General features: G+C 49.5%; 1 protein-coding gene across 2 annotated transcripts in view; it reads right to left on the reverse strand.

Moving 5' to 3' along the window:
- Positions 1-25,379, reverse strand: part of IFTAP (intraflagellar transport associated protein) — an 898,282-nt gene extending 872,903 nt beyond the window's left edge. The window contains exon 1 of one of the 2 annotated variants that reach the window (XM_069623345.1): positions 25,225-25,379. In XM_069623345.1, the coding sequence (XP_069479446.1) occupies positions 25,225-25,233 (9 nt within the window). In that variant the 5' untranslated portion in view covers positions 25,234-25,379. The remainder of the gene's footprint in view (positions 1-25,224) is intronic. The other variant, XM_069623346.1, reaches the window with a different exon arrangement.
- Positions 25,380-25,599: the final 220 nt, after the last annotated feature.

Consider the following 25,599-nt stretch of genomic DNA (forward strand, 5'->3'; position numbering starts at 1 on the left):
TGCCTGTCCATGAAGGCGGCGCACGGATACCCTGCAAGTTTGAAGCCTGGGCTGAGGAAGGGGACGGCCCTGCGAGCATTGCTGTGCCCAAGCACCTTGGGTATGAGACCCTAAAATGGTGACCGCTAGGACCTAACAAAGGCGCCAGCCAACTAAGTGAAGACGGTGGGGGCTGCAGTCGAGAAGGTTGGATGCCGGTAATGGCGCGCTGCGGCTCCTGCGACACCCGCCAAAGAGCCTCTGTGCGGTACCCGGAAGCCAGAAAGAGGAGGCGACCGCATGGACCCCCGCGTTATAACATCCCCGAGGCTGGTTCAGAGAGACACGGCCGCCCTGAAGCTGAGGCGGGTGTGAGATCCAACGGTAGACCCGGCTCGCACTGACGTTCCTGGGAGGCAGTAAAAGCGGTCCGGGCGGACAAAGACGGGCTTGGGACACCTTGAAGCCCTGCGCGTTGCAACATCGGAGCGCCCCAAAGAGCGCAGAAACTGTGTCGGCCCGCACACACTTATGAGCGGGAGCCTAGTGCCCCACATCCTGAACTCTGCGCAAGGGAAGAGGACGGCATTGCGGGCATTGCTGAGCCCAAGTAGAGTGGGTCGGCGACCCCAAAATGGCGGCTGTGTGAGGCCAACAAAGGCGCTAGCCACTAAAGTGAGGACGGTGGTGGCACTGCGGGGGAGAGAGTCGGTTGCGGGCAACGGCGCACCGAGGCCACTGTAACATCCGCTGGTGCACTTGAGTGCGGTGCTCAGAGACCAGAAAGTGGAAGTGACCGCATGGATCCTCGTCGCGTGGTGTCCCCCGAGGCCGGATGCAATGAAGCGCGGCTGGCCCCGACGCAGAGGTGGGTGTGGGACCAGCTGCAACAGGCGAAGGAGATCCGGCGGCGGCCTTGACTCGTGTCAGCGTCTTCTAAACGCAGCGAAAGCGGTCCGAGTTGGACGCGGATGTGCGTGGGGCACTTGGGAGCCCCGCGCGCCTGAACTCTGGATCGCCTTGAGGAGAAAGGTAACTGGTATGGGTGGAACACCCCTTTCAGAGCGGGAGTCGCTGTGGGCACGGCGGACAGGCATACCTGCGCTGCAGTAACTCAGCTGGGGAGTAGGAGCGCTGAGCAGAGTGCAGGACCTACATAGCCCGGATGGGCTCAGGCCCCGGTTTGGATAATACACAGCTTCATCGGGACCAGTCCCGCGGTCGAGCCTCGAGCTGCGTTTGCAAACATGGACACAAGTGAGGCGCCAGATACATCAAGGAGCTAGCGTGGCATCCCACGTAATTCCGGACTAAGAATAGCAGTAACGGAGGCAAGAGGTGGGAGACACCCCCCCGGCCTTGGCCAAGAGATGAACATAGGGTCACAGTGAAGCGTGCCTGGTGAGCCACAAACACCTCCTCTGGGTGAGAAGTGTCAGTGATTTGTCGGGCCTCACGAGTGACGCAAGTTTGGCCAGCATGGAGTGAATAAACCCACACAATTACGTGGGAGGACACAGCCCACTCCAGGAGAAGAACAGGCAGCTCAAGGACACCCCCAGCCTGGCCGGGCCCGGACACAAAAGGCAGCCTATCTTTATAAGGCCGAAGGCCACTAGCGGTGGGTCTTGCCCATACGTCCTTGTCACGCCACGATGACTAACAAACCCTTAAGAACAAAGGGCAAGCAACCCACACTTGACGAATACGCCAGGACATTGCCGGGTTCAGAAGGGGCCAGGAGCAACGACAGGACCCCCACCGGGGGCACAGATAATATGAGCAAAGACCAGGAGATCCTTGCTGCGATTGCGGATCTAAAAGGGATGCTGGAAGACCGGGAAGTGAGCATTATTCATTGATACGCCCCTAACCAAAATACAGCTGCTTATTTTAGGTCTTTATACAGCAAAATTAGCCCCCTACTGGGCAGCGCGATCCTATGGGGAGGGGACTTTAATTATACATTAAATCCTAAAATGGACAGATTAGATGGTAAACTAGACAAACCCACCCCGGCCGCAGAGGCGCTACAGGCCCTGCTGCGAGATTTTGAGCTCAAAGATGTTTGGAGGCAGCTACACCCAGAAGACAGGCAGTATTCACATTACGCGGCCCCACATAACTTGCACACGAGGCTGGATTATATGTTCGCTGCTGTTGAGTTAGTAGGAGAAATGATGGGCGCGGAGTATAAGGGTAGAGTGCTTTCAGACCACTCCCACTTGGTCCTGGAGTGGTGACACCAGGAGGACCTGAGGGAGGCGATCACTGAGTATTTCGACATTAACACTGGAAGCGTTCAATCTGAGGGAACCGTATGGGAGGCATTTAAAATAGTAGTGAGGGGAGTAGCCATATCAAAATCCAGAGGGCTCCAAGGGGGCATAGAACGGGAGTTGCAGGAAACGGAGAGGGAGTTGGAAGTCATAATGCGTAAGGGGGCGCCTCTCGGGATGATGAGGCAAGGATGAAGTTGCTACAACAAGCCAGCATTGAGCACTGGGATAGATTATGTAAGTTGAGCTACAAGAAATATGTTGAAAGGCAGCACGCAGCAGGAGACAAGCCGGGCAGATTGCTGGCCTGGTTATATAAAAATGAAACATCACAACCAGTGATCAGGGAAATCAGAGGGGACGAGGGCCAGATCTGGGATACCCAGGAGGGAGTAAACGAAGAGTTCCTCAGATACTATAAACGTCTTTATGAGGGCGTAGGAGAAGAAATGGATCAAGAGATCCAGGAAACACTAGTAGACATAGGCTTGCCCACATGTCTACTAGTGACATGTGGGCAAGCCTATGCTTGCTTGATATAGAATGGGCAGACTTGGACGCCCCAATTGCTTCAGAAGAACTAGAGACAGTGATTCAGCAGCTGCCCACATGCAAAGCACTGGGGTCGGACGGGCTCCCTAGCGAATTCTATAAAATATACAAACAAGAGCTGCTTCCCCTGCTGCTGGCCATGCTTAATGAAGCGTTTGAGCATGGTAAACTGCCGGAGTCCCTACGGGAGGCAGTGATCATTCCGCTCTTAAAACCAGGTAAGCCAGGCACAGATTGTAGGTCATACAGACCCCTATCGATGCTTAACCAGGATAGCAAAATCCTCACAGCAGTGCTGGCAAACAGGCTTAAGCGTGTCATTGGCAGACTGATACACCCTGACCAAACAGGTTATGACCCTGGCAGGAACATAACTGACAACCATAGGAGACTTCACCACATTATCGACCAAACAGAGAAGGACCCCGGCGAACTAGTAATTGTCTCGCTGGATGCAATTAAGGCCTTCGACTCAGTGAGATGGCCTTGGTTGCTAGCGACTCTGAGAGAATACGGGATGGGGCCGGGGTATCTGAGGTGGGTCAAAATGTTATACAGTTCCCCACTTGCAAGGGTCAAAACGGGTGCCACAATCTCTGACAAATGGCAATTTAGCAGGGGCACTTGACAGGGTTGCCCCCGGTCGCCTATGCTATATATCCTTGCGTTGGAGCCATTAGCAGTCTGCCTCAGACAATATGGGGAGATAGGGATCCACACCGCGGGAGGGTTGCATCTCATATCATTGATTCCATCATTGTATACCGATGATATACTCTTATATCTGTGCTTCACAGAGAAAAACCTACAATATGTCCTGGAGGTGATGGAACGATACGCTACCCACTCGGGCATAGCAGTAAATCCCAAGAAATCCAGCATGTTCCTCCTGGGGAGGTATAGATGCGCCCTTCCGCAGAGTCTACCGGTTTTGCCAATACCCTGGCGAACCAAGACATTTTGATACCTAGGCATTGACATATACCACACGACAGGAGAAGAACATAAACACAATACAGAAAAGGCAGTTGAAGGTATTACGAATAGCATGGGATTTTTGTCCCGAACTACCCTTGGCCATGATGGGAAGAGCGGCTCTGATTAAGATGGTAGTCCTGCCCAGACTGTTACACTTTTTTGTAAACATCCCATATGTGATCCCTAAGAGCTTCTTTGCCAAACTCCACAGTCTGTGTAGGGGTTTCATTTGGCACAACTCCAGGAATAGAGTAGCCCTCTGGAAATTACAAAACTCGTGTGACAAGGGGGGTATAAACCTGCCGAATTTTGAGTTATATTACTTGGTGGGACAGTTGCAATATGTGGCCAGGTGGTTGTCGGAAGAAGAAACGGCTGAAGCCAGGCTGTTGTGTAAGGATCCTGCTCCCTACTTCCTTAGAGAGATAGTGTGGTTGCCTAAACCAAGGGTACTTGGAATGGCGAGACTGTTGGTGCTAGGCTGGGAAATGTGGCGTAGAGCATGGCAAACTGTTGGGGACCCGGCCCCATTCTCCCTGCAGGTGCCGTTAGTGGCGCTGTGCGGAGAAGACTCCCAAATGATAAAAGGGGTCCGTAGATATTGGGAACCGATGGGCCTGGCTACCCTTCGAGATATATGGCAGGAGGGGGTAGCACTGGGCTTTCAGAGGTTAATAGAGGACACCGGGGTGCATAAAGGCCAATATATTACTTGTTCCAGAATCATTAAACGGGTGCGAGACAGTTGGCCTGAGGCAGTGCTTGCGGAATAACCTGATGCTACCATTGAGACGATGTATGCTATCTCGGAAGGTGGGCATGAAATATCTCGCATATATGAGCTACTGAGCACTAGGGTGGGGAAGGAGCTGCTCCAACTGAGGTGAGATTGGGAAGAAGAGGTGGGAGAATCCATGTCAGATGGGCAATGGTATAGAGTCCAAAAGTACCATAAGAAGGTGTCCCGAAACGCGAGGCTCCAGCAGATCCAATTATATGTGACTCAGAGCATATTTGACCCCCAGCAGAATTGCCAAGTTTGGTGGCCCGGTGATACAGAAATGCCCTCGGTGCGGGGAGGAGGAAGCTGGGATGCTACACATGTTTTGGGCTTGCCCGGAGGTGGGAAGGTTTTGGACAGAGCTGAAGATACGCCTAGCAGGAAAAGGGATTAAGCTGGATGTGGAGTCAGCTTGGGCATGCATGCTTGGGGGTTTTACCAGACCGCGCAACCTGAGGCACATCAGTAAGATGAAGGACCTGGCCTACATCCTGGCCAAACGAAGAATTGTAATGTGCTGGAAAGCAGCCCATCGGCCCAGAATTGAGATGTGGTGGGCAGACCTTATGAAGTGGGCAGAGGCAGAGACAGCTGTCTGGTATGAAGCAGTTAGCAGGGGGGGGACCCCTAATAGCATGGAGACAATTGGTGGCCTCAATGGCAGCCTCCTCCCAGGCCGACCATAATGATGACGATACAGAAAAGATAACGGCAATAGTTACGCCTGAAGGAAAGTAAGACGAGAACATGGATACAGGGGCTTGACTTAAAGTGGTGGGGGGGGGGGGGGGGACTGAAAAGTGTATTGTGTAATGTAAGGTTGTGAAGTTCAAACAGGGAAGTCCTCATTGTTTGTAATGCTTGAAGTGTTGTTTATAAAATAATGAAAAACATTTTTTTTAAACGATAGGCGGTTCTGTCAGTCAACATTCTTGAAGGGAAAACAGGTCCACATTTAATAGGTGCACACTGCCCGTCTGCAGCAAGTGCGAAAAACCCCAAGTGCGAAAAACCCCTACAATTCCAAGAGACCATATCCAGCTTCGGACGCACATTGCGCACAGGACCACTTTCAGACTGAACCGCCTTGCCTCGCATGGATGCTGGACGCCACCCAGGACAGTCCTCCTCTCTAACCGGGCGACTCAAAACGTCTTCCCGCACTGTGAAGTCTCTCTCATTAGAGGCCCCCCGTGCTTTTATGGTTAATTTAACATTTCACACGCATAAACAGCGTTCAGGAGCTCAGCCGACTGCACGCTAGGGGCCATAATTGGACCCCCATTCTTAATGGGGAGTTTGAAAAGATCATAACCCCAAACTCTAAACTCATCCGCCTCTGCCAGAACTTGATTAAGCACCATACTATATGCAAAATGGAGAATTACCTTATCCATGTTAAAACGGTTCCAGAATTCTACCCGAATAATGTCCCCTGAAACTAGGTGGTATACGACCTATAATTTCCATTGGATACCTAGTGTTAGGGAGAATTCACATTTTATGGCCAATTTCCCTTACCTAAAGAGACGCCCAGCAGCTTTGCTGGATTTGAAGGGTTTGTTTCTGTTTACCTGCTAAGAGTGAGACTCTTTTTTTCCCACTCTTAGGCATTTTTCCTATGTGTGTTCTAGGCTATTTTTGTGTTTAATGCTTATGGGATCTTCCCAACCCCATAGGAACCATCTTTAGTCACATGTGTTACACAGCACCCTCCGTGCAGTGACACAGGGGTGTCGTAGCGACCCCCAAACATAGACTCCATACCCTGGCACTGACTACTGTCTCCCAGGGCATGTAAAGTCCTCATTGACTTTACTAGTCAAATCCTATGAACTAAACCAGTACAACCCATCTTACTATGGAGGTACTGGAAGGGGTTAATAGTTTTTCCCCTATGTTCATTTTCGAGAGTGTACCCTACAGTACCTCTCTCAAAAGTTTCTGGCTGGTGGCAGTGGTTACTACCATAAATATTCGACCGCGAATATTTCTCTATGGGATTTTCCCATTGTTTGAGGCTACAACTTTTTCTGACAGCCTCTAACATACCGCCAGTGCATTTTAATATTAACTTTGCTCCGGTAGGTTTTATTTGCCAGAACTTTAATATAACTTCTTTCTTGTGTCTTTCTCTACAATCCTAACCCAGGTCGGGGATCCTTTGTTCGTCCGTTTGGCGGGCTTCTGCCCAGAAGCCCTCCTTCCAGCACCACTGAGTCTGGGGTGGGTCCATTGTGTGGGAGGGGTAGTAGGACCTCTGGACAGGGTTGCCTCAGCAACCCATGTCGCACTCTATCCCGACAGGCTGAAGGGTTTCCCGCCAAGATGACCACTCCACTGTGCGAGTGACAGCTAGGATGTATGAATGGGAATCTTTTTGCATAAAAGCAGGGTCCTGAGGACTGGAAGAGCAAGACGTCGCCACTGGAACTAAGAAGCCGAAGAGGAGAGCAGCCAAAGACATCTGCATCGACTGAACCACCGGTGAAGCCCTGCTGCAGCATCTCACCACTTTTCTCCACACGACGAGAGAAGATCTTCACCTGCATGAGCCTTCTTCCATTGAGCTGGTGGGGCCAACCAGTTTACCAATCGCCTTCCCAGGCCTGCCTTGGTCGAATCTCCTGTACGCTGTACTCGGAGGCCGGATAGCCAGGCACTAGTCCACCCGGACCGTGATTTAAAGGAGCGTACCTTGTATTCCTCGGGCAGCACCGCGGCTGGTTTCATCCCTTGGTAGTGCAGTAACTCGAACCTTCCTCCACGACGAGAGCATCTCTTCCTCTGCTGGATCACCCGAACTGAAGGAACTACCAGGAACAACCGCCACCGCAGGAGCCACTTCTTTTTAAGGTACATTGTTCCGCCAGGCCGCCCTTTCTTCGCGGTAGTGCTAAAGGTGTTTTAAATCCTTTACCTACCTTTTGGTTCGGCCGCCCCTCTCTCTTAACATTGTCTTTTCAACCTTTGCAACCACCTTTTCAACTATCGTTAAACAAAGACTTGACTGCAGCTACAAGAACATTTTGCTCCTGGGCCCTTGCCCTGTACCACTAACTCTGGCACAGTCCTACTGACTATGGTCACATTTGTTAGACCTGCCTTCTCGAGATTGATTCTCCATTCGAACTGTGTGGTGCACCCCTTTCTTATAACTACTCTTTCTTCCCACTGCATAATCATTGTGAAATGCCATTTTGCTCAATTTTCGTTTTAAGTATTGCTTACACTGATGCACTGTTTTGCTGAACTGGTTCACAAATGATGGGGAGTGTTGCTAGGGTGTATAAGAGCCTATTTCTGAATAACTTGTGCTTTCCCTCCCTTGTGAGGAATTGTTAGATGATCCCTTGTGTGTATTTTTCACTGTGCCGTTTTGCTCAGTTTTCACTCTGGTTCACTTGGTCTACAATTCATATAGGGAGTGTGTATATTTTTCCTTGACTTAATTTAACTTACTTGATACTTGTGATACATGTGTTTTATTAGAAGTGTATAAAATAAATATATATCTACTTTTAACTACAAAGCTTTGGTCAGTGTTTCCTTGTTCCATAGTCTAGTGGACCTAATGTGTAAACCCTGACTACTGCTCATCTCCCTCTTGAGATAAGTCTGACTGCTAAGCCACAGCTACCAACTAAATCTTTGTGGTACCGACTGATACCAAAGGGGATTTATTGCTCTCACCTGTAGTCCTAATCTGGTGTAGTGCTCCCTAAGGCAATTTAAAGTAATCTGTTCCAATGTCAATTTCTGGAGAACCATTTTATTGGAGGATTCCCCCTTTATACCTTGTACTTCTTTCATTTGATCTCCCTTTGCAGCTAATCTCTGATCCTCCAAAGTCATAAACGGTGCCACCTGGGGATCTAAGTCTTGTTCCCTACAAGGGACTACCCTCTGGTTGGTAGTCACCCTGTTATCCTCCATCTCAGTTTGGTCACCCTCTTACAGCCAATCTACGTTCCTCCAGGGTAACAGAGCAGATCACCCTGGTATTTAGATCTCTATCAAAGGAATTCACAAATTCAACCTGGGCTTCCATAGAGACACCTACCAACTCCTTAGACACCTCTCACTCCTACCAACTCCTTAGTACAATCAGCCTCCTTCCTTTCATGTAGAGTGGTGGCATGAAGGCCCCCCACGTCAGTCTGCCGCCGTCCGCCCTCACACTTTGGTTCGGAGGTGTGGGCGTGGATACATTATGGATAAACTGTGCTGTACGTATGGCCCTTTTTCTTCTAACCCTTTTCATTTTTAGGAACCCTTGTAGTGCACGATATTAGCCCCCGTCTTTTTTTGCCCCTGCCCTTATTGAAGATCTCAAACTTATCAGGAGCCGATGCCATCGATGCCACTGTAAGGACGTCTGGCTCAATTTAATTTAAGAGATCTTCAGCGACCTGAAGGGTGGCTGGGGACACCTGACTCAGGTGCATGAAATCCCCTCCTCCATCTCACTCGGCCACCCAGAGACACATTATCCTCATTACACATTGCAATATCCTTCCAGCACCTGACACGAAGACATAGCACTTAGTAGGTGATAAAATTGCTGCCTATCTCCCTACCCCTCAGGCATTTGATTACCCGCCCTCAAGCCTCTAATACAATCTTCAATGCTTTTTATTTTCACCATCATGGCGGGAAGCGCTTTCTCTTGTGTAGCCACGCCTAGCTCTAGGTCCCTCTGGACGTTGTTCATTGTTAGCAGTGCAAGTTCCAGGGATCTGGCAACCAACCCCAGGGTCACGCATGTGTGGATCACACTGCACACTCTTGTTCAACGTCTGGTTTGGGGGTATTGGGTACATTACTGGATTCCCAGCCCACATCTCCGTAAGGCCCTGCAGTATCGTAGCCCTGCCACTCAGCGGCGCCCGGACCACAAAATGCCATCTAACATTAGCAGCAGTTGCCCCGTGTGGCCTCAATGAGTTTTGACCCTCCACCGATGCAGACACTCCTTTAGAGAAAGCAAAGCTACAACTCGAGGCATTACTCTTAAAAGGGACAGATGTAGGGATGAATTTCTCCTTTGCAGTCTCCACTGGGGGAGGTATTACTAAAGGCTCTCCCTCCTGGGCCCGCATTTCAGTAATATCATTACCTGAATTCCTCCCCCTCCACACACTCTGGAATATTACCTCTACCATTTGAGCCAAAGCCATTAGGTGGCGATGAATGTATCGTAGTGTTGAAACTCTGCTCCTCACCCTTTTTTCTTGGGCTCAGCGGTTCTTCCCCCTTGCAGGGCCCCTGTGACTAAAGCCTTAGGAGTCAAGTTTTAGGAATTAGCATCCACCTGCACTGGGTCCCCACACCCACCTTCACTAGACACATCAGACCCCCGCCCCTTCCCTTCCAAACCCCTGGAAAAAGATAGTTCCCTGCAGGCCAACAACTCCAGATCCGTAATTTCTTCCTGGGACGGGTTTGTCACCTACAACTTCTCACTTCCCACTCCTGTCTCAACCTGAGCCTCCTAAGAGGTAGGTTCAAGCGCCATAGACCTCACACTCCAACCACCCTGATCCCTCAACACAGAGATCTGGGAGCAGACTACCCCTGAATGGTCAGTCCTAAGGGGGGAAGGAGATAGAGGTGTGTGGCACAGACAAGGACTCATTCCCATTACTAGATCGGTGGAGGGACACTTTCCCCGTGTTTTCAAAGAATGCTTCTTTGGAGGCCTGATGGGAAAGGACCTGTGACTTCGAGGCATGGATGTGCCCCTTCGTTGTTGTTAAGGGGGTTTTTCCCCCACAGAAGACAACTTCGGTTTACTAGTTGTTTTCGTCGACTTTGCTTCCCCACATTCCTCCAAGTTAGATTTACTTCTAAGCCCTGAAGCCATGTTCAATTAATCAAGATTAAACTCTTCGCAAATTACTATTTTAGTGGCGAGCATATGATGAAAAGAAGAGTCAATCACACATAGGCACCAGGCGCCCATTTACAACCGATTTGCAAAAATTTGAAAGGGTCCACCTTAGACTGAAAAAAATGAGTTGCACTCACAGTACAAATCCGGAAATAGAAATCGGATGAGCCAGAGGTAATTAAACTGAAGAGCACTCACAATATAAGTAAAAATTGTAAAACAGATAGTACAAAGTACGTCACACAGAAATTAAAAACACAAGGATAAAAACATACATTCACGCTGTAGTTATACACAGACTAAAAACACGGTACAAAATCAACACTTTAAAAGTATCGTGATATCTCGTGCTTAATCACCTGATGCAATCAATAAATAAAATCAATGAAAACTCATAGGCATTTCTCCAAAGTTTGTCGACAGAGTAAAATGTACTGTTAGGACGAAGAATAGTAGGGAGCGGTCCAAAGGCAGGATGTCCGCAGTCACTGCCCTCAGTATTACAGCCTCATGTAGACGCTTTAATTAGAAGCCAGACAAGGGATAGAAATCATGTAATGAGGACAGAAGGAGCGGCTCAAAGCCGTAATGCCCGCAGTCACCACTGGCCCCACAACATAAACAGTAGGGGTAAAAGAGCTTAGACAAAATGACCGTTGCTCTGAGTAGAACTGACACTTCAATCACTATAGTATAGTCGCTTCCTTCAATTTCATTTGCATCTTTCCTTTACGAAGCGGCGCAAGCCACCTAGAAGGTCGACTACTGGAGGGTTGTAAGGAGTCCGAATCAGACGTGCCTCCCACGTTGGAACTCCCCCGAATCAAGCCAACGGGCTAATTATACTAGTAATAAGGCACGCTGAGGGATTATTGGGGTGTGAAACTCGAGAGCCGGCCAAGCGAAAGTAAGTATAACAGTACCTTTAGGCAGAGGCACAAACAGGACCCCACCGTGCTCACCTCTATAACAGTGCGGTTCGCGGTTTATGGACTGCACAGACTGACTGTTCCCCCAACTCTGACTCAACTCCGCCTCAGCAATGGTTTCTATTGCATTACTTGTTGCATTTTATTCCTATATTTGGACTGTGTTGGGGGGGTCGCCTGCCACTGCAGGCGCCCCTGGGTGCTGTTTCCATCAGCACACCACAGGCCCAGTGCCTGTTGGGGTTTGGGGCCTGCCCTGGACATCCGACAGGCCGCTTGGCACTATGGGACATCAGCGCCATCGAGGTGGGGGCACAGCCTGCCAGGCTCCTGACCATGCGGACCTCTGCCACCGCCCTGGCACGAGGGTCCCATGGCACCCGGGCCTGCAGGCCTGGGCCGCCACATGTAGGCCTACGGCCCACATCATTAATGAGACACGGACTCAGACCAACCTCTTATGGAGTCTGCAGCCGATCTGTCTCACATGCCTGCAGGGGCTCCCTCTATTAACTTGGGCCATGACACAGTCATGGCCCATCTTAAAGGGGCAATACACATAGGGGAAACACATCCCCTTAAAGGGGCACTGCACACAGGAGGGTCCCACCTAACAGACTGTTTTTGAAAATGTATAAATAGTTTAAAAAAGAAAAAACTATGGTCTGGGGTTTCCCAGAGCAGGGTCAGAGGTTATGATTTTTTTCCAGCACCCTGGCTGCCCCCTAGCTATGCCTCAACTGTTCTCGCCATCTTCCTCACAACACCCTGTTCAACCTTTGGCCTTCCTGGTGTAGCCTTGCTGGTTTCTTTTGCGGGACCTTCATGTTCGCTTCCACCACTTTCCTCTGCTGAGGATTACTATTTTCCTACTCTTTATCTTGCTTTCATCCAACCTCCCACTGCACTCCTCCACTTTACCTTTATGTTTCCTCCTTTCTTCCTGCTCCGAGTCTTGTTTTACCCCACCCCCATCCTTCTGTCTTGCTCTCTCCTGATCATGCCCTTCTCTAACGCTTTCCTTTCCCTTCTTGGGGAACTCTTTCTTTTTCTTTTTTTTTTTTAAACGTGTTTATTTTTTGGTCGATACACAGGAGAACATACATTACAGCAAGTAATACTTAGTCATTTATCAAGCCCATGAGTTTTTTTCCTTTCGGCTATCCCTCCACCCTCCTCTCGCGGACTTTCAGTCTGTACCCGCTTCTTGCTCCTCGTCTCTGAGAACCAAGTCCAAGCGCTCAGCCGCCAGGGCGTTTGCAATCGCCCTCGGCTTGAATGTCAGAAACGGGTCGCTCTCATCATAGTCCACCAGTGGTGACCAAATGCTCATGAAACGATGAAGCAGGCCCCTACTCGTCGCTGTGATTTTCTCTGCAATAAAAATATCCCAAAGTTTTAGCCACGACAGGATTATCAGTGGGCCATCAGGAGATTTCCATGTCCGTGCTACCGTGATCTTGGCAGCTAATAGTAGCTCAGTCAGGAGGGCTGCAGACCTGCCAGATCTTCGGTATAAGCCTGGGATCGGGGCTCCCAGTAAGATTGAGTCTGGAGCAAGAGGCAACGTGATCTTTGTGATATCCGCGATCGCCAGAGTCCATTGGGACCAGAATTTTGCCACCACTGGGCACGACCACCACATGTGAATAAATGAACCTGGGAGGCCACAATAGCGCCAACACTGGGTGTCTAAGGATTGTTTAATGCGGTGTAGTCGGAGTGGTGGGTAGTACCATTTTAGAAGCAGTTTATGGGCGCTCTCACGGTTGGTGATGCAGAATGAATAAGAGCGAGTGCAAGACCAAATGTCTATCCATGTCTGATCCTATATCGGATGACCTATGTCAGTTTCCCATTGTGTCATGTAGGATGGTCTGGAAATGAGAGAGTTAGGCTGCAATAGTTTGTAAATCGTCAAGATTCGCCCTCGATGCAGAGGGTCTGCGAGTGTCAGCTCCATGGGGTTTAACTCTCGGGTTGCTGACCGGCGAATTGATAGATGGGAGCACCAGTGTTGTAACTGAGCATATGAGAATCTGTCCGTTTCCCTTAGGTTGAAGGCGCTCTTACATTGTTCAAAGTTGAGGGGGCGATTCCCATCAAAAAACTGGCCTAGGGAGCTGAGGCCACCCGAGATCCAGTTGTTAAAATTCGCGGGGTGGGCTCCTGGTGAGAACGCCGGATTGTGAAAGACTGGGGCGGATGGGCCCAGGTCCCTTGGGATACCCCTATGTTTACGTGTCCATTCCCAGGCTTTCAGGGTGAGCTTGGTGGACGATAGAGTGGCTAGCCATGATCTTCTTGAGGCGGGAGTCAGGTGCAAGAGGAAGCGAAGAGGGAGGGGTAGGCGGGATTGTTCAATTTCCGTCCATCTAGGTCGATTCGAGCTGATGATCCAGGCTCGAGTGTGGGCCAGTTGCGCCGCTATCTGATATTTCTGGAGATCCGGGACCCCCAGGCCTCCTAGATTCGGACTGGTCAGCATTGTTTTCAGTGGAATCCTTGGCTTTTTACCTTTCCAGATGAAATGCAACATTTTTCTTTGGAGACATTGAAGTGGGGGCCTAGGGATCAGAATAGGAAGGGCTGAGCAAGCATAGAGAAGGCGCGGGAGGAGGTTCATCTTACATGCCGCTATGCGGCCCAGAAGTGAGATTTCCTGTGAGCGCCATCGTTCGAGGTCTTCTTCCAAGGACTTAAATAACGGCTGAAAGTTTGCCCGATATGTGTCTTCCGGGCAGGCTGTGATTTGGACCCCCAGGTAAGATATCGCCTTTTCTGATAAGGGGATCGAGCAGAGGGCTCCAAAAGATCTTCTATCCTCTGAGTTTAGTCTCACCCCTAGGGCGGAAGATTTCAGGAAGTTTATAGCGAAGCCTGATGCCTTGCCGAAGGAGTGGATTTCTGCTAGGGAGGTCCTTAGTGATTGGGCGGTGTCCGTTATAGTCAGCATCACATCATCCGCGTATAGCGCTATTTTATGTTGTGTGGGGCCTACCTGGAGGCATTTAATTCTGGGGTTCAGACGGATTTGTTGGGCGAGGGGTTCCATAATTAAGGCGAAGAGCAGGGGGGACAGAGGGCATCCCTGTCTGGTCCCGCAGGATAGGGGGATCAGACCAGATAGGTGGCCGTTGACTCGAAGCATAGTTTTCGGGGATTGGAAATTCGCCAGGATATATTTCTGAAATGAGGGGCCAAAGTGAAAGGACTCCAGAGTGAGTCGGAGGAAAGACCAGTCTACTTTATCGAAGGCCTTAGTCGCGTCTAGAGCCAGCACTGCTAAGTTTTGTGAATCTCGCTGCGTTATCTCAACCATGTTTAGAACTCTGCATATATTGTCTGGGGCAGATCGGTTAATTATAAAGCTGGTTTGGTCCGGGTCGATAATATCAGGGAGTACTTTCGACAATCGGTGGCCAGGACTTTTGAGTATATGTTGGCGTCTAGATTTAATAGGGAAATCGGTCTATAAGCCGTGATGTCTCTCGGGTCCTTTCCTGGTTTTAGGGCCAGGACTGTGATAGACTCCTGCATCGATGGGGTGATTGTTCAATTCCTTCGCAATCACGGGAGCAGAGTCGTCAAGGGGGTCACCAGCTGGGGGCAGAAGATTTTATAGAAACGGGTCGAGAACCCGTCCGGGCCTGGGGCTCTCGGTTTAAGGCTCTTAATGGCCGTGTCCACTTCCTCACATGAGATCAGGGATTCTAGGTCGTCTCTGGTCGCTTGGGGGATCTGGGGAAGAGCTGCGTCTCGGAGGTAAGCCTGTTGATCTTGTGGGGAACTAGGGGACGCCATCATCGAGTCCATGAGATGGGCCATTGCGATCTGCTGCTTGTCTTTCTCTGCAAATTGGACTCTCCCTTGCGAGTCTCGGAGGCCTAAGATTGCGTTTCTCTTCCTTATCCTTGCCAGTTTTTCCACTAGGAACTTATTCGCTTTGTTTCCTTTAGCATAGTAGCTTTGCTTAGTTCTGGGCTGTGCCTTCCGCGTAGTGTACTTCCAGCCTCTTCCGGACTATCTGGAGGGCCTGGTGGGATTTAGGCGTCCAGTTCTTTGCTTTGCATGTTGCTTCTGCTTTCTCTACTTCGACTTGTAGGGTCTGTCGGATTTGACGCCTCTTCCTGTGATAGGCTGCCCTTGTGAGATCAGGACCCCTCTAACCACCGCCTTCATCGCATCCCATGTATTGGCCGGTGAGGTGTCCTCATTCTTATTTTCGTTAAAGAAGTCTTTGATAGCTTTCGCTGTCACGTCCTTCAATGCCATATCGCCCAGGATCGGGTCGTAGAGTGACTATTTGCGCTTTGGAGGAGGTTCCGGGTCATGGCCTCTCATCGTTAGTATGATGGGGGCATGATCTGATAAGATTCTGGGGCCAATTATTATATCGTCCGTGAAGGCTAATGCTTGGGGAGAAGCTAGCAGGAGATTGATGCTTGAGTGGGTTCTGTGCACATAAGAATAGAATGAATAGTCACGGGACTCTGGGTGTAGAACTCTCCACATATCCACCACATCAAGGGTTCGGAAGCATTTGAGCAAGGCCGTCGCAATTCTGTAATCTTTGTGAGCCGGAGGGTGAGATTTATCTCTAATTGAGTCAGGGACCCCATTGAAGTCTCCGCCGATTATTGTCTGGCCCTCTATAAATTGTGATAAGGATCCTTCTAGGGTTGTATAGAACTCTTCCTGCTTTTCATTCGGGGCGTAGGCCGAGACCAGAGAGTATAATTGGCCGAATAGCCAGCATTTGATCGCCACAAATTGGCCCTCCGGGCACAGTAAGGAGTCTAAGATTTGGGGTCGGAGGTCCTTGGCAAAAAGTATTGCCGTTCCCCCTTTCTTGGTGCCATTCGATGCCAGAAACTGCAACGGGAATTGCCTGCTCCGGAGCCTAGAGAAATCACCTGGGATCAGGTGGGTTTCCTGGAGGAATATCACTGAGGCCTCCTCGTTCTGGATCGTTGTAGGATAGATTTTCTTTTCTGCGGTGCGTTCAGGCCTCTGACATTGATCGACAGGAATCGCAGTTTCCGATGTGGCTGAGGAGGGTCCCGCTCTTCGTCGAGTATGTGGCACCCTTTTTGGAGGAGAGGAATGGAGGGGGTCAGGCATCATCAATGGGCTTGATTTCGATGTCGCTCTCCAGTGATCGAGTTTTATATTCCCTCCAATGGGAGGCCAAACTTAACTTTTTAGGGGAGGCCAGGATTTTCTTTCTGGCGGATCCCCTGGCCAACAGGGCCGACTTTGTCCCAGGAGCCAACAGGGCTAGGGGCATCATCCAATACTGGGTTTGTCTCCAAGGGTGAAACGATGGCATACACCTTGGAGTGGGGGTATGGACCGTGAGGGTCCCGCGGCAAACTTGTTAGCTTTCATATTGTAGCGGGTAGCAACCTCTAAGCTGAGGTTCTTGTGGAGCTGTTTCATTTTCGGCGTCTCTGTGTCTTTGACCAGGCCTGATAAGCTTGCTTCTGGGGAGGTTGCGTCGGGTCATCTGGAGTAGAGGCCGGACTGCGGAAGGGCGAAGTTCTCAGGGATGCCGGGTGGAGGATAGATTCCGCGTCTTCCAGGTGACTGATCGAGCGCTGGACCCCTTCGTAGGCGAATTGGAGGGCCGTCAGAAACTGCCATCTGTATCGGATCTTCTGGCTCTGCAGGAATTGGGTCAGGGGTTTCAGCGCTCTTCTTTTTTGTAGGGTCATCAGGTAGAGATCCTGAAAGATCTGCAGCGGCGCGCTCATGAAGGATAATTCGTCTTCGCTGCCAGAGCTTCCTTAGTAGAGTAAAAATGGACCCTCGTTATCACATCGGGTGGGGGATCCGAGGATACTCCCCGTCTTGGGCGTAGCCTATGGGTCCGATCAAGGATCAATTGGGTCTGGTCCAAGTGTGGAAGTAAGGATTGAAAGACATTTCCTATGTATTCTGGGAGATCTTTGTCTGGGATAGACGAGGGCACCCCGCGGATGCGCAGATTATTTCTTCGGGCCCGGTTTTCCAGGTCTTCCTGCTTAAATTCCAATAGCTCACCTTTGCTCTGGAGGGTCCGAATCGCTTGATGCATCTCTATTAGGGATGCATCATGGCTTTGAGTCATATCTTCGACCTCATTCATTCTCTGCTCGGCCTCTGTGAGTCGTTGGTCCGTGTGTTCACGTTTCGCGGTAAATTCGGCAATACAAGACCTAAATTCTTCTTTAATATCCAGCATAAAGGCCTCGATATCCCCCTTTGTTGCCAACTTTCCCAGTTCCTCCGAGGACTTCTGCGGAGTGAGTTCCGGGAGGTCAGATTTCTTGGCCTTGTCTGTGGCTAGGAGCATCGTGTATATGTCAGAGTTTTTGGTACCCTTCACAGCCTTCATCATTGCAACGCTCTTAGAGTTCTATCCTGGGAGACCAGACAGGGGGCTGTGCCGGGTTTGTCCGTAGGTACCCCCTTAGGTGGTGACTTAATGCTTCGTGGGGGGCAAAGATGCGATGTTAGAACAGTGTCTTTCCCAGTGAGATCCTACGAGGAATAAGAGAGGATTCTGTGATAGCGGGGTGTTTCGCAGCCTCAAGAGCCGACTACTTCCAAGAGTGGGTTGACCTGCAGGAAGGAAAGTGGGGCGCCCCAGGAAGTTGTTGGGTCGGAAGTCTAGGTCAAGCGTTGAGTGGTCGGTTTAGATGTTCAGGCGAGGGGCTAGTTTAAGGCTGGTAATCCGGGGTTGATGGACTGAGCTAGGCAGAGCTATCTTCCGGGGTTCAGGCTGCTAGGATTTAGCCGCTTCATCGGAATCGTGGCCTTACTAGGCTGTCCAATATAGGGCGAGCTCACCAGCGGCTCGGGATGAGGCAACGCGGGGCAGCCCTCCCCCACAAACAGGGACGGGGGGGCCAGAGTAGGTGCGGGCTGCACTACGCCGCAGGGGCGCCTACCTGGGTATCGGCGCATTGTGTGGCCCAGCTTCAGCAGGTTCAGTCCTGCTGGGCTTACTGCCGGGCTCGTGAGGCAGGCGGAGATGACGGCTCCCAGTCCGTCTCCTATGCGGGACGAGCTTCACACCGCAGAGGATTCTCGCCGTTCCGGAGCTGTGTCGCAGCACCCCTCCAAAGGCACGCCGGCTCTACACAGGGGTCCCTTTGGGATCGCTTCTCTAAGATCCGCTGGTTCGGCTCATGCCCCCCACCGGTCGGTCAGCAGCAGGCGGACGCCGCCTTCTGGAATGCTGTTACAGCACATCCCGCCGTCCGGGATGGGGGAAGGAAGGCACTGATCATCGGAACCCTTCACCAGGCTCCTCCCGGCTCCCCGAGGGTCGTTTATTCGGCTCTCCTTACGCTCCGTCCACCATCCGACAGCTTCGCAGTCGCACAGAAGCTACGCCCGTCATTCACTTCGTCGGGCTGCAATTGTAGATCCCGGCGGCCATTTTGGATGTGGGACCTCGGGCCTGGGGGGTAACGCCGGGCGGGCTGTATCAGGGTCTCCCAGGCTGCCAGCCGACGCGGAAGGCTCCCAGGAGTGCCTCAAAGTCTCATGTGTTCGGAGAGCCGAAAATTGTTGTTGGATGCCCGCTACAAAGGCTGCTTTCTGCTAGATGCCGCGGGACTCAGACAGAGGCCATTAAGGGAGCAGCCACATCGCTGGTGCTCCAGGCCACGCCTCCTTTTGCACTCTTTCCTTCCGAACACCACTAAATACCACAAACAAAAATTAAAACAATTACTGTATGGAGTCCGAAATTACTTGCAATACAATTTTTTTGAATTAAAGGAAGTAAGTACTTTTGTTTCTTATGGTAGATGTTTACCCCTCATTTAGCACTGGGTCTAATGCTTCTTTGGATGGAGAGATCTTCTGGGTGTAGATATGTATAGTGGGTGAGGAAACTATGGAGTGGAAAAAACAGACCATCAAGCATCATGTCTTTTTTCAATGTTTCCGTTGTTTTTTATGCAAGACGTTCATTCCCATCAACGGAAAGTGACCTCTCTGTGTGTTGTGCTGTATTCGCTGACACGTTCTCATTCTCTTAGAACGCAACTCAGGAAATTACTCTCAACCCCAGGCTGTTTATCAGGGCATCTAGCCCCTAATATATGTTTGGAGCAGATTAATGGAACAATTATTCTGGTGGACTTTGATCCGTGCCTTGACGAAAGAGGAGAAGGGATGCTCCAAAAAACACACACACACAAACTGGTTTGTAATCAGAGGACAGCAAAAGTTTCCCAAAAAAACAAATTAGCATCCAAGGTGCAACATTTGTGCACGTGAAACGTCCACATGTCATCTAGGAGTACCAGAAGAGGATAGTATATATAACTTTATGAGCCACAACAAGTTTCTCCAGAGCAGCGTTTCCTCAAAGTTTTATTTTCTGTTGTATTTGTAGCCTGGCTTCTGCTGGTCAGACCCCAGTTTACATTTTGAGATATCAGTTTTGGGGCATCTTTATTTTATTTTTCTTGGCTTCCGACTATGGGCTCCTACGATTTACTCACTAACTTCCTGTAAGCCTTGATGTTTTGGCTGTATTCTGTTCTCTGACCACTCTTGATGTTATAGAACCATTTAACTGGCTCCAGAGCTGAGGAAACAAGGCAGGCGAGGATGCCAGCTTGTGGCCACAACCTCCCTTTAGGGACTAAAGATCCCAAAAAGGAAAAGCAACTTTTTCAGTTTATGTCTGAGGGAGGGCGGGGATCTATCAAGGGTAGTGAAGTAGTGAGGGAATTTAACCCCGGGCCCATGCCGACTCAGTATACAGAATGGACTCCAGGGACTCCAAAATCCTGGTCTACCTAACACCCATTCTTTCTCATGTTCGTCATGGTTTCTCAGGGACCCGGAAAAAACAGTGACCTCATAACAAATACCGTTTGTTTGCTTGGCCTATAACCTATCATCATTTTCTCTTTCGGCTCTGATTGAGGGTCTGGTCCACCTTCGCCTTGAAACCTATTCTTTTGTGGTTCAGACTTAGGGCCTCATTTCACATTTGGAGAGAACTGTAAAAACAGAAAGGAAGAGTATTGTCAGTTTGTTATGGCCTCCTCATTATGAGCTAGTAAACCGACAAGGGGAAAAACATCTCCAGCATACGCATGGAAGTACTACTTCCAAATAAATTAGGGTATTACCTCCGGTCACTGCTCCAGATAAGATTTTGAAGTGGGAGTATGTTACTCTTTATATTTTAAAGTTGAGATGAAAATTATTTTTAGGGTGTAAAAATTTGACTAATAGATGAGTAGACATATGTTTTAACTGTAAAACATAAATGTTTTGTAATATTTCTCTGCACCTAGTTATTCATGCAATTCAAAATATACATTTTTGAACGAGGCCACCAGGGGGCGCAGGCAAGATGGCCGCCTGAGAGCCGAGCTCCGTCCCCGGCCTTGGTATATGGAGGAGATATTGGGAACTGCGTCACCCTGCTACAGCGACTTCGCAAGCTCTGGAAGTCGTTGCACTCCCGTAGCTTTGAAGAATGAAAAGTGCTGCCTATCTCGTGGCCAGCAATCCGGGGAGACATCGACGCAGGGACTGGCCTTGGCGGGCCCGCACCATACCAACCCGCCCTTTCGGCAGGCACAAAACTGGAGGTCGAGCCACTATCACACAAGGCTGACGAGTGCCTGGTCCCGCGTTCCTGGCGGGACACCAGGCTACATCGCCACAGCCACAGCAGACTGACTGCTGAATCAACTGCACAGCAGCCAGGGGGGCCAGGGGCCGACGGACAAACCAGCAGGCAACAACCATCTAGGTGGCAGTGGGGTGCAGAGCCCGAGGAATTGTCGCCGGCTCCAGCGTCACCCTGGGAAACGCACACCACCAAACACACTGTGGAGCCACACCAGACTGCAGCAGAGAGTCCTCTCCCAGCCACCAGATCCAGGGAACAGCTGCCCCTGCAGCTGACAAGTTGGAGAATGGCCCGGATGCACAGGGACACTGCGGCTGCAAAGAGTCCCCGGGGCCTCGGGAAGACACACCAGAATGTGGATACAGCAGAGATAAGGGGCTCCCCCTGAGACAGTAAGTGGCCGCTCCCCCCGACCCACCCCAAATCTCCTTGTAAGGAGGGGGAAATCAAACACACGGCCACGTGTGGCTTAGACACAGTGAGGCCCTACTGTGAGGGGGCAAGAAAGGGGATTTGGCCTGGTCCAAAGGAAGAACTTGAATCCTGAGCCCAGAAGACGACGCAAACGGCTACAGAGACGGACTGGAGGTGCAACACACACCCAAGACAAAATTGGGGCAAGAGGGATACCTATTAGAGGAAACTGACCCAGAACTCGAGAGATCCGGCGCCTGACACGGTGGGCTCCCGCTGTGGCCCCAGCATATCAAGGTACAGGTCCTGGGAGACGGCCAGAGTTACCAGCCACAAATTGTCCCTGGGGAGCTTGGCACACAGCCCGGAGGCACAGGAGTAGACATGGGAGGCCTGGCCACACCTGTCAAATTGTGAGCAATAGAAACTCTTGAGGGGTTTGGCAGCCACAGTTGGAACTAGGCCCATTGACTTGCGATCAGGCCCCGGGGGCACTAGAGGAGAAGACTGAGTGCTTATGAGCTGGAGAGGCGCCCGATTTCATATCATAGTGCTAGGGAGATGGCAGGGGCTAAGGGAGATGGGGAACCCCCCTCCAACTCAGCAGAGCTCGGATCCATCAAAAGCGACATACAGACTATCCTGTAGGAGATCAGAGGGATGCTCAACTGGCCTCTACCGCTCAACTCCTATTCCTTGGAGACTTCAACATCCACCTGGATGCTCCATGTCCCGCCACGGGACTCTTCCGCGACCTTTGCGACTCCCTCTCTCCCTCTATTCTTCCCTCTGGCCTGACTCATTCTGCCGGGCACACACTTGATGCTCTGATCTCCTCAGACCTCCCCCTCCCTAACTCTCTCACCACTCCTCTCTCCTGGAGTGACCACTTTCTCCTCTCCTCTCATCTCTCTCTCTCTCTCTACCCCCACACTGCCAGCTACCTTCTCAGTCATTCGACCCATGAAGCGTGGGTTAGCTGAGGCATTCGCTGCATCCTTCTCTCCCCTTCCCGCACCTATGTCTAACACACACCCAGACACAGTCCTTTCCACGCTCCACTCTGCTATCTCTAATACTCTCGATTTACTTGCCCCTGTTATGAGGATCCGCATGAAGCCAAAAATCAAGTGCAACTCCTGGTATGACTCGGATTTCGTCACCCTTAAACGCAAGTGTAAAGTGGCTCAGAGTAATTGGTTGGCATCTTGTACACCTTCTGAGAAACTGGCCTGCCACCTGCTCCAAAGGCTCTCTGCCCTCACCAAGAAGAGAGCTCACATCCAAGCCCACGTTTCTGCGGCATCAAACTATCCGTAGTAGTGTCCGTTGAAGAGAGTTCTCTGATAAATAAAATATTCAGGGATATATTCCTTGGGGTTTTTAATAAGATAAGTTAGAGCATGTTTTTTGACATCGTTGCCTTGTTGATGTATTGCACAAAGTCCACAAGATATTTATATGTATGTCTATTTGTTTTAATTTTGTAGATCTGTGGGAAAATTCCTTGCTCTTAGTATGCAACACGCACAGAATGGATGCGTGACATAAAAGAAAATGTGTCCTGAAGACAGAATCTATGAAAATACAAAAACAATTGGTTTGAACTGTATTTGAAAAAATTTGTATAGATTCCAGAAACACATGTCGAGTGTTGACACACTGGGTTCCTTAGAAATGGGGAACGTTTTGTCTTGTATATATCACTGATGTGTGGGTATTTGCAAGAGTTGGGTAAAAGCACACCATAGAAATGTGTGTTTATACAAGAAAGCATATTGACTAAGATGAAATGGTGTTGAGTAGAGACAAATACAACAGTTGTCCTTTTTATAATTGTTTTAAATGTATTGTGATAGACATTAAAAATATGTATATTTTTTGGAAATGACCTTGTGTGACTACCTGAAGTGAGAAAGGGTGGATTGTGTATGTGTCAGGCGGATGTCAGACAGCTTTATACCCTGAAAGGAAGGAAGCTGTGTATATGGGGTGTTTTTCTGTGTGATAGATTGTAGTCCTTTCCCATACGGCCCCTAAAAAGAGGACAACACAGCTCTGGTTAGCTGACAGTGATGATGTATCTGTAACCATACTGTCCCCCCACCTGCACTATCCATCCTTGGTCCTTCTGCTATTGCATAAAGCTGGTAGACCCCATAGGAATCTCTAGCATTTGCCCAGGCGTGAGAATTCATGCTGGCACAAATGTCGGAGCATTTGTATGGTGGAGAAGTTGCGTTCTGCCCCTCCTCTCTGCCATACAAATGAATACAAATGGGGGGTGACATAAGAAACATGCATAAAATCCATATCAAAGGATTTTACTTGTGTTTCTTACATTATGCCCCCCCCCCATGAACATGAACCCTCATAGGTATCCACTGTAAACACTGCCTGCCATGCGTAAATGACAGGCAGCTCAACAGGTGAAGCGCTCGCTGCTGCAATCTGTGTGTGATCTGCAGGTCACAGGTTCAAATCACAGCGCGGCCAACTCAGCCTTTCATCCTTCCGAGGTCGATGAAGGAGTACCAAATTCAGCTAGGTGGTAATAGCTGTATGTAAAATGTTCTATGTACATCGCTTTAGTGAAAGTTCTATAGAAAAAACAAATCATTATCAATGTTCAGGGCAATAGGGAGGTGTAAAGGCAAGTATGGCTCCCTTTTGCACTCCGATGTGCAAATGATGAAAATTACGCTATTTGCACCTCCCCTCTGTGTAATTTATGGAGAACTCGAACCTGTCGGCACTAGCAAGCCTCAAACCTATGACCTAGAAATAACACACATTTTATCATTAAAGGTTAACCCCCTGAGCTACGTTACCATCATTTTCCCGCAGTTGGTTTTGCGCATATCTGAACACAAACATTCATCAATCGCTAAATGATATGCGCAAGTACGTTTCTTTTTTATCACTATTGAGAATGACAGTGATGCATTTTGGATCATATTTGCTGGATTTTGTTCTGATTATCTTGCAAATGATATGCGCAAATGGGTTTGTCTCTCGTATTAGCAATGGCCAACTTTTGGATGATTTTGGAAGGAAAGCTAATCACATCCAGAAGCCTGCTTAATTTGAAATAATGTGCGAGGTGAGTTAGTTCGAGAGGACTAAATGGACATATTTAAGTGATGCTAAAACATTTCCTGCAATTGTATTCATATGCCTACTTAAGGTTATTACATTGTTAAATAATTTGTAATTATTGTAATTGTGTAAAGTTGTAATAGCTTATTTTTGTAAAGTGTGACGAGTAACTATAAAATGTGTTAACTGTAACACACTATAATTTTTAAAAACAATACAACCAACTTAACATCAAATGAGAGTTGCCTCCAGCTTCCCTCTACCGATTACACCTTTCCTCTCGCCTCCCTAACCATGTATTCTGCTCCTCTTCCATCTCCGCTAAAACGACAGTGCGACACTACTCATGCTTCAAATACACACCCATTAGATACAGCGCCACGTGACATCTGTTTCACACAAATGCACCTTGCGGATTACCTAGACGAAGATATTCCATTGATGTACAATACATATAAGAGGATACTGAATATAACACCTGAACGGCGTGTACACAGACCTCTGCACTAAAGAACACAAAGGCACATGTATGACAAAATGGTGTTGTAAACATAACAAAATGCTTGCATATTGCAAGCTGTAATCAATTGAATAAGAATAGTAAAGCTAAATGCATGCACCAGCTTCTAATCATTATGATAACCTGGACTTTAATAGGGCCCCACCTCGGGCATACCCCAGCCTTTGTGCTCTCCTCCTGGGTCCCCGTACGGCGTTCATCCGTGCACTACCCCCCTGGCCTCGGCATGAAAGGGAAGCAAACTATAGACCGAAGAACAGACATCTCCTAGCAACCACATGGCGTCCTGTGCAGTTGGTTTGTGTGAGTTGAAGTTCCTTGAGTCTTTATTTCCGAAGTTCGAATCACTGAAAAGACTACACAACCCATGATACCACGCGGTTGCTGTAAACCGGTTGGTTTATATTGATCTTCCTGACTGCTGCACGAGCCGTATGCGAAAGGTTCCGTTGTAGATAGCACATTAACGGGATGTTCGCGAAGGTGATTTATTGGAGGGAATAATTGTTGGCGCTTTATA

The sequence above is a fragment of the Ambystoma mexicanum genome, chromosome 11 (genome assembly GCF_040938575.1).
Source record: "Ambystoma mexicanum isolate Mex_15411 chromosome 11, UKY_AmexF1_1, whole genome shotgun sequence".
NCBI classification, from domain to species: Eukaryota; Metazoa; Chordata; class Amphibia; order Caudata; family Ambystomatidae; genus Ambystoma; species Ambystoma mexicanum.